Source organism: Cherax quadricarinatus, chromosome 43 (assembly GCF_038502225.1).
Source record: "Cherax quadricarinatus isolate ZL_2023a chromosome 43, ASM3850222v1, whole genome shotgun sequence".
NCBI classification, from domain to species: Eukaryota; Metazoa; Arthropoda; class Malacostraca; order Decapoda; family Parastacidae; genus Cherax; species Cherax quadricarinatus.
Window position 1 is genome coordinate 18,530,407 of NC_091334.1, and position 10,059 is coordinate 18,540,465.

A 10,059-nucleotide genomic window follows, 5' to 3' on the forward strand; every position below is an offset into this window, starting at 1 on the left:
TCTCCTTACCTGTGCTTCAGAGTCTCTACAACCACGGTGTTGTAAACACCACCTCCAAGGCTGAGGGACTGATTACCTCATCTTTTGTATATAATTCTTCTGTTTTCTAATTATGTCCAAGACTCTGCATTGATAAAGCCACTGGATGGCGAAACGTCTACAATAAAGATAACCAGATGTTGCACAAGTGTCTTAACTTTCATCTTGTAGGTATTGTATACCTGTCTTGCACAAATAACTGCTGCAGCATATGGGCGCCTGACAAACCTAGGAATAGCGTTCAGACACCTCAGCAAGGAATCGTTCAAGACTCTATACATCGTGTACGTCAGGCCCATATTGGAGTATGCAGCACCAGTAGGGAACCCACACCTAATCAAGCACGTCAAGATATTAGAGAAAGTGCATAGATTTGCAACAAAGCTAATCCCGGAGCTAAAGAGAATGCCCTACAAGGAGACGCTAAGGGAAATCGACCTGACGACACTGAAGGACAGGAAAGATAGGGGGAGGGGACATGATAACAACATATAAAATACTGAGAGGAATTGACAAAGTAGATATGGACAAGATGTTTCAGAAATGGGACACAGCAACAAAGGGTCATAACTGGAAGTTGAAGACTCAGATGAGTCACAAGGATGTTAGGAAGTATTTCTTCTGCCACAGAGTTGTCAGGAAGTGGAACAATCTGGAGAGTGATGCAGTGTAGGCAGGATCCATACACAGTTTAAAGAAGAGATGCGATAAAGCTCATGGAGCAGGGAAAAAGAGTGGACCTAGTAGTGACCAGCGAAAAGGGGGGGAAGCCAGGCGCTGTGAATCGACCCCTGCAACCACATATAGGTAAGTACAAATAGGTAACTACACACACACAGCGCTTTAAAAGTTGCCAAACTTTCGAACTACTTTTAGAACCCTCAACACAGATCTTTCAGGAGGTATGTCAGACCTCTCTCAGAACACAATACACAGCAGCAGTACGGAGTCCACTCACACCTGGGAAACAATGCTTAGAACTTGGCCGATTCCAGATATAAGAGAAACAAAGAAAACCGAGAGGCTTAAAAATTAAAGCTGACAACCTTCGAAGACAGATGGACCGGAGGTATTGATAGATTAGAGATGGAGGATAGACAGTTTGAAGTGCGAGGCACTGGAGCAAGACGGCGTAAAAGGCAGCTGAACACATCGATTCCACGACTACGGTGCTCTTCGCACTACTCCAAGGTTGAGGGACTGATTACCTCATCTTCTGTACATAGTTTTACTGTCTTCAAGTTATGTCCTGGAATTTGTAGTGATAAAGCCACAGGATGGCGAAACGTCTACAATGAAGATACCCAGATGTTGCACATGTGTCTTAATTTCATCACATCGATTCCAGACTGAGGGACTGATTACCCCGAACTCCTCTTCTTCTTCTTCTTCCACATGAAAATGGGTTTGGCAAATATTTTGGTTAGTGGGTTTGGGTTTGAGCAGGACCTTCCTTGTATGGGTCAGTAAGCTTGCTACAGTGTTCCTCCTTTCTTATGTTGAGGAACTGAGACATTTATGCAACATATGGGAATCTTTATTGAAGAAACGTTTCGCTACACAGTGGCTTCATCAGTCTTATACAAATCTTATACAACTTGTCGGTTTTCAAAACCATTCATCACATTCGTCAGACACTGCATCATCATGGGATCTTGATATAAAGAATTCTTCAAAACTTGTCCAACCTTTGGACGAAGACCTACTTCGACTAGTGGATGGTACCACTATGACCCCGCCTCCTCCTGCTTCACCTCACCTGACTACAGTATATAAGCCACGTTTACGGTCTTGTGCTGTACATTCTACAAGATTGATGGACTGAACACATCACCTCCAGGCTGAGGTACTGATTACCTCAAGCTCCTCCTCTCCTTATTCCTTTCTGATTTGTATAACACTGATGAAGCCACTGTGTGGCGAAACGTTTCCTCAATAAAGATTCACAAATGTTGTACAAGTGTCTCATTCTTCAACTTGTTTTATAAATCATTTACATCACAACTGAAAATAGACAAACCAGAGATGAAAGGAAGTACTTCTTATTTTTTTTACACAGATCAGTTTTACAGGCTAGAAGTTATTATCCTGCCTCAGCTCATATCGAAGTCCCAGTGTCAGCATAGTTGCTGAATCCCCTTACATGTGTTGTATAGATTAGCTGAGCATTATAGTATCATCCATGTGTTTATATAGAAGACCCCTTAGGCCTGTGACTGTATGACGTCAAAGGGATGCAGCTAGAGTGTGAGGCGAGCTACCTCGGTCTCAGTCGGCATTTGACAAAGGCTAAGACAAGGCAGAGGCTGGGCTCCATCTCCCATCATCACAGTCTGGCAATATATCGTTACCATCCAACCAGTGTGTTTACCTTAAACCCTCGATATCTCCTTTTAAGAACCCCTACGATAAATGGTGGCAACGGAGGGCCTGTAATTCTGACGATTACAGCGATTTCTGGAGATAAATTTCCACCGAGCCTGCTGCCATCTTGTGAGTAGGCCTGCCGAGCAGGGTACGCTCGACCTACCCCAGCCAGCTACCTCAAGCCAGCTACTCTCTCAAGCTTCTACCAGCCACTACATTATTCACTGGTCAGTCTCTTTGTATTAGTGTTTATCTGCTTATTTGCATCACTCCCGAGGGGTTGACCCGAGTTTGCAAAATAAGCCAGCTTCCAGTCTGTGGTGGGGGAGTCAGAACAACCGAGTCCAGTCCAGCCTAGCCTACTCCATCCAGTTCTTTTGCCTGCCAAGCCAGCTTCCACCCCTGCTGTTTTCATTGTGAGAAGTTATCAAGCTATTTTGTGTGAAGGGTTAAGATAAGCCAGCTAGCAACTAACCCAGGTGTCACCCCAGTACTCAAGCAATCCACGTGAGTACAGTCTTCATCGCTTGTGATTCAAGCTCCAAGCCATTCTGAGTGCTCTTTTTCATCCCTGTGGTGTTGTGGTATTTCGTGGGTGTATTTTAAGCCAGCCGGCTTAGAATTATCTTCACAGCAGTGTGGTTGTCCTCAGTGAGGCTTACGCCGTTCAACCCATAGGCTCACTCACCACATGTGTCTCACCACCCCTGGTCTTAGCCTTGTTAAGCCCACCCACCCACCCACTCACCACGCGGCCTCAGATGCCCCACCCAGCCATTAACCCACTAACCCAACCACTCCCACTGTGTTTTGGTACTCACCCAACCTCTACCAGTGTTTTGGTACACTACGAGGGGTTATAGCACAATATTTTAAGGACCACATAGGGGTCAAGAGCTAGAGTGTGTCTTCAACAGTGGCGCCAACTGTTGAAAGCCTCCTGTGTGTGTCTATCGTCGATTTAAGCGCAATTCTACGATCAAGTGTGCTGAGGAGCAGTGAGTCAGCAACCAGTCTCCTCTACTCTCCACTACCATCAACCTTATTCTTCACCAAGTCGTTACAGCGATAATATTTTTCATAGAGACATTTGCAAGTGTTGAGACATTTCTTTTGTGTTCCAGTGATTTTCTTAGTGACATTCAGTGACTCTCGATCAGACTCAGTGTTTGTTTAAGTGTTCAAACTTTTTTGTTCTGTGTTTTAGAACCTATTATTTTTCATGTTTCATTGAACAAATTCACACTTACTGCAATTTTTAAGTTCTTCTTTTAGAGTAAATTGTTCTTTTGCTTAAGTGTTGTTTAAGTTGTAGTTAAGAGTTAAAGTGTTCTCTCAGTTCATTCCTTGATATATTTCTTTTCTTGTGTGTGTAATAATTTTTATTATTGCACACTGACTCATTTTGCAATAATTCTTGTGTAAAGATTGTGTTGTCTTTAAAATTTTTCTTGCAAAAATTATATGCAGTGTTGTGCAATACTTGTTGATTAGCAATTGTTATTTGCAATATTGCTACAGTTATTTCAGTGCAGTTTCATATGCTCTGTTCTGTGCATAATATTTTATTCTTTGTGTGCCATTTTATTTTATTTCAGTGAATTGTGTCCCAGTTTGTTTTATTTTTGCAAAAGCTTTATTGAGTCCATTTTATCATTTTATTGTGTATTTCCCTTTTGCATTGAAAGTAAAGACAACTCACTGTGCCATTCATTCAATTTAAAGTAAAAGTTGAGCAAATTAGATTTGAGTAAAGTACAAGTTCTCTTGATTTTCAAAGTATTGTTTGTTCAGATAAGCATTTTATCTGTGACTGTGAGTTTCTTTGCTCACTGTGTGACCTGTCAATTTTTAATTAATTATGCAGAATAGTTAAGCATTTTCTTCCCATTTAAGCTTATTGTGTCATTCTCTCTATTTTTCTTGCCTTTATGTCCTTCAGTAAGTTCACTGAGATGTCCCAGTCACTTTTGAACGTTCACTTAGTGTATCATGCCAGTCAAAGTCAATATGAATCAGTCCACAGTACCAATATTCCCTTACTGACTGAAAGACAATACCTAGCCCTTGAGCAATGTGTTTGTTCTCATAGCTTGTATCTGAGATTTGTTAAAGTGCTGCGAAATGTGAAGTTCAGATTAAGTTCCTATAGATCCGTGAATTACTTATTAATGTAGCCGAGCGGTCAGGCACTAGTAACTCTGTCACTCCCATCTGTGTTCCACCTACACCTTCAGACTTGCAAGATAGTGTTCCGTTGCCTCAAGTGTCCGGGGACACTTAGACTGCTTTGATTGTACAGCCTATCCTTGCAATGTCTGCTAGTTCAAGTAGTAGTTTCTCCACAGGGGATGCCTTGTCAGAAAACGATTACTTGAAACTAGTAATGCCATCTCTTGTTGATGTGACATGCCGCCTGCAGAAAGACGTCTCTGTTGCGGCTAGTGCTCTCACTAGAGTGTCTGTTGTTGTTCCTTGTGCTCCAGATGGTGATCCCATCCTAGTTGACAGCAATCAGTGCAATGTAAGAAGTCATTTCTCGAGTAACTTTCACATGTTGTTAACGTTTGTAAGTGAAGTTTATAGCTGATACCTCATGTCACTATGTGCGACTCAGATTGAATATCACCATTGTTGACCGTGTTCATTTATTTTCTCCTGTGCTTGCAGTTTGAGATAGTAGATTCGTTCTCCCTTGCTCATATTGCGTGTTATAGCGTTATTTTTTTTTCAACCGGGGAGAGTCATCCACTCCACTGAGTTTGTTCATTCCTCCAGTAAGAAAGAACCGATCCCTTGTGTTCTGGTGATTCGATTCCTGCTCCAGGAAGATCTTATTCTTACTGTGAAGCCACCAGCACCCATTAGTGACTTTTTAATGAGCCAGGAATTACTGTATCGAACAGCCGAGTTGGGTACTCCAAGTAGAAGAGTTTACCAGTTAGTAATTCCACAGTCACTAGTGAACGTAGCTCTACAGCTAGTTCACGATGCACCAGGTGTTGCACACCCTGGTATGGATCGTTCTGTGAAACAAGCCAGAATGAAATACTTTTGGCCACGTATGGCAACTGACATTTCAGAGTATGTTAAGAAATGTAGTGTTTGTATGCAGCATAAAGGAAATGTCAATGGTCCTAATCCAATCTAAGTGTATCCAACCACTAGCGAACCATGGGAAAGAGTTGCCCTTGACTTGTTAACCAATTTTAAATGTTCCCTCCAAGGCAACAAACATCTGTGTGTTATGGTAGACCATTTCACCAGATATTGTGAGTTAGTTCCTATTGCAGATAAGACTGCAGAGACAGTAGCTAAAGCGTTTAAAGAACGCATTATCTGCAGGCATACCACCCCTAAGTCCTTAGTAACAAATAATGGAGGTGAATTCTGTAATGAGATTCTTGAAAATTTGTGTACTTTATACAAGATCTCTAAATCCACCATTGTTCCTCATCCTGCCAGCAATGGGTTAGCCGAACGAACCAATAAGAAAGTACTGTACTTGATGTCCTGAGAGCCACTATCAACCCCAATAGTGAAACTTGGGATGAAGTTATACCAGATGTCCAATGTGCCATACATTCTGCTTACAATGCTTCCATAGGTGATACTCCACATTATGCATTGTATGGTGTAGACAAGCGTTTACCCTATGAGTTGTTATATTCCACTCCGAAACTCAATTACAACCCTGATGATTTCGTAGCAACTCGTACCAGCATGGATCAAAGTGTTTTTAGAAGAATCCTTGAAACACTTCATAAATCAACAGCAGAATTTACTAGAGTAACTAATAGCCATGCTAAGCCATCAAAAGTCAAAGTAGGTTCAAGAATAATGCTGACAAATTTCAACAAAACATCCGAAATGCCTAAGCTCGATCAAAAGTTTGTTGGCCCTTATCGAGTTGTAGAACATATCTCTGGTAATAAGTATAAGGTTAGAGAAATTAGTACTGGTAAGTACAAAGAATTGCATTTAGATCATATGAAATTAGTATGCGATGTTGATGATATTGCTACCCAGACTAATGTGACAGATGCTGAAAATCCTCTTGACTCTGTACCCTCTACCTCAAATACTCAGTCAGATAATCAACCTGAATGTCATTACTTCCTGCGTACTCGACAAGTAATGAGAACCCCACAAGTATCTTTTGTAGATACTCGTTCAGATCTCCCTCAGTCATGGCATGTGTTAGCCATTGCAGAGGAATTCGATCCTCCCAGAGATGATAACCATTCTGCATATGTAAACCTCACCCTCGCAGAATTGGGTTTAAATGTACATAGTCTGTATAACTAGATGTACGAGATGAAGTAAATTGTCAACTGTTTGTTATTAACTGATTAGCTTTTCAGAAAATTTTTGATTTTTTTTTGTATTCACGTTCCCTCCGTATTTTGAGAATTTGACAGTAATGATCTGAGTGCACACCAGATGCCTTTGCTGTTAATTTCACCTTGTATATATATATTTATTCTTCCTCAGAATCCGTAGAGTGCATGAATACAGATCGATCGATCAAATCCATCCATATTGTACAATGATTTGTTCTTATAGTTTGTAATGCATTACGTAAAACTCATTTTGTTAACAGCCATTATGATACCATCCATTAGTTTTAAGTTATATATGAATTTGTTATTGTATAGAATCAGCCCAGAACCACCTGCCTGTTCAGCCTATAAGATAGTAGTGTATGTCGAGACGACATACGTAACATGACCGAGCTGTCAGCATAGTTGCTGAATCCCCTTACATGTGTTGTATAGATTAGCTGAGCATTATAGTATCATCCATGTGTTTATATAGAAGACCCCTTAGGCCTGTGACTGTATGACGTCACGGGATGCAGCTTGAGTGTGAGGCGAGCTACCTCGGTCTCAGTCGGCATTTGACAAAGGCTAGGACAAGGCAGAGGCTGGGCTCCATCTCCCATCATCACAGTCTGGCAATATATCGTTACCATCCAACCAGTGTGTCTACCTTCAACCCTCGATATCTCCTTTTAAGAACCCCTACGATACCAGTACTTCTCCGGTATCAGAGTAATAACTGATAATTGTGATGAATGGTTTGAACAACTGACAAGTTGAAGATTGAGACACTTCAGCAACATATGAGAATCTTTATTCATGAAACGTTTCGCCACACAGTGGCTTCATCAGTCCAATACAAAGTAGAAAGGCATAAGGAGAGGAGGAGTTTGAGGTAATCAGTCCCTCAGCCTGGAGTCGATGTGTTCAGTCCATCAATCTTGTAGAATGTACAGCATAGGGCCGTAGATGTGGCTTATATACTGTAGTGAGGTGAGGCGAAGCAGGAGGTGGGGTCATAGTGGTACCATCCACTAGTCGAAGTAGGTCTTCGTCCAAAGGTTGGACAAGTGTTGAAGAATTCTTTGTAACAAGATCCCATGATGCTGCAGTGTCTGTCAGACTCCTCCTCTCCTTACGCCTTTCTACTTTGTATTGGACTGATGAAGCCACTGTGTGGCGAAACATTTCTGAATAAAGATTCCCATATGTTGCTTAAGTGTCTCAATCTTCAATAACTGATAAGACATGTGTACAACAGTTAGGTTTCACTTTCACAGTAGGCTTCTTTAGTCGAGTACAGAGGAGTCAGCAGAAGCAGTGATGTAAAGATGTAATCAGCCCATCACGTTTGAAGACGTAGTTTTGAGGTAGTCAGTCCCTCAGCCTGCAGAAAAGTTTTGCTCCATAGTCTGGAACAATGTGAAATTGATACCGTCAAAAGGTGAGGCGCAGCCCACTAGTAGAAGAAGGTAATCAATGAGAGGTCAGGTCCCTCTCTAATCTATTCATTCTCACTTGTACCTAGTGATCAAGACGTAACAGAACTTGTCGGTTCTCTGAACCATTCATCTTCAAGACATAACAGCTTGACAAAGCTCCTAGAGAGCGAAACGTTGCCACAGTAAAATGTTGCATTAGTTATAAAATATGCCCTTTTACCTAACATATTGTCAATTCTACCAACATTATTACATCTCCAGTGTGTTTCACTCGTAGGAGGTCCCGAGCTGGTACTCCCGTAGTTGCATCCGTTCTGTTTGCATGTCTGTAGTAAACAATAATTCGGGGCTTCCTATGAGTGAAACACCTTGTAGTAACTATTACACACACACACACTGCCAACCCAGGCATAAACAACCAATTAGCATTTCCTTGTTTTTGACCACTGCGCCTGAACGTGCTTTACGAGTGAATGTGACGCAGTCTAATGCGTCACCACCACAACAAACACCTAGTCACTAACACAACAAACACCAGGATTATATGACCAACACTCGGCCTGAGTAGCATGCGATTTACGCATTCCTTCTGCATCAAATTTTTGTTTAAACAATATTTACCGTCTGTTTACATCCACATTAACTAAATTAGTCTGCCAAGGAGAGTGCATAAACTGAATTACAGAGACACTGTTACATAATCCCTTCATGCATACACAATTTACTAATATATTAAGTGTGTCCATGAATAAGGAAATGCAATAAACAATTTTACAATACACAAGACATACAATGTATACATATTAAAGCACATTCATATACACTTGTGTATAAGCATGTGCACACACACAGGCGTACATAAAAATATGCGTATTAATGCACACTCACGTATATACTCTTTATTTAATTTAACAATTAGGCCACATCATTCTTAAACAAAGGTGAAGCATTTGTTTAATATCCTCATTATCCATGGCACTATTATCCTGTAATGCGCTCATTATATCTGCACTAATTACTAAGGAACCTCGGGGGGCGGATAAATAGGTAAACTGGAGACAAATGAGGGTAAAGAAGACTGGCCTGGCGGTGTTTACGTCTGGAGGTCGACCGCAAGAAATGCGACTATGAATCCGTCTCGTTGAGACGAACGTAAACACACGTGTCTGGGAGGCTGGATAGTGTTCACGTGCTTTTTTCTGTATGTATGTCTGTATGGCTCTCTTCTTGTCTGCCTGTCTGTGTTTCATATACCTGACTGCCTGTTTTCCGTCTGTCTACCTCTTTTCTATTTGTCTGCATGTCTTCTGTTTATCTGCTTAGCTTTACTGCCTGTTTCTTGTTGGTCTGCATGCCTTTTTTGTCTGTCTTCCTGACTTCTCTTTATCTGTCTCTTGCTTGTATACTTTTTTTTCTGTTTACCTGAGTCGCAAGTTCGTCCTGATCGGCACTGAGATGTAGATCTCTCCTGATCGGCACTGCGCTGCAGATCCATCCTGATCGGCACTGCGCTGCAGATCCATCCTGATCGGCACTACGCTGCAGATCCATCCTGATAGGCACTGAGCACGAGAACATTTTCTCCTAGCCACGTAGCGCTGAGAGCATCGCCTAAGTGAAGGGCACTCAGGTAGGAGATAGGTAACTGGGTGTTAGGACATGGGGGCACATAGGTGAAGAGGAAAATGGGTAATGTGATGTCAGGGAGAGGAAACTAGGTAGCAGGGATATTAGGAGGGTGGGAGGGAGAGAGAGAGAGAGAGAGAGAGAGAGAGAGAGAGAGAGAGAGAGAGAGAGAGAGAGAGAGAGAGAGAGAGAGAAACAAGGAAGGACGGGGTATGAGACTGCGGAGCCTAGCAACTAAACAATGAGATGCTGACCAAGGTGAC

The 10,059-nt window shown here is 41.8% G+C and overlaps 1 protein-coding gene across 1 annotated transcript in view; it reads right to left on the minus strand.

Moving 5' to 3' along the window:
* The window catches only part of LOC128694332 (uncharacterized), a 61,885-nt gene extending 52,164 nt beyond the window's left edge, over window positions 1-9,721 (minus strand). The window contains exon 1 of the mRNA XM_070093473.1: window positions 9,593-9,721. Coding sequence (XP_069949574.1) covers window positions 9,593-9,721 — 129 coding nt within the window. The remainder of the gene's footprint in view (window positions 1-9,592) is intronic.
* Between the last annotated feature and the right edge of the window lie 338 nt (window positions 9,722-10,059).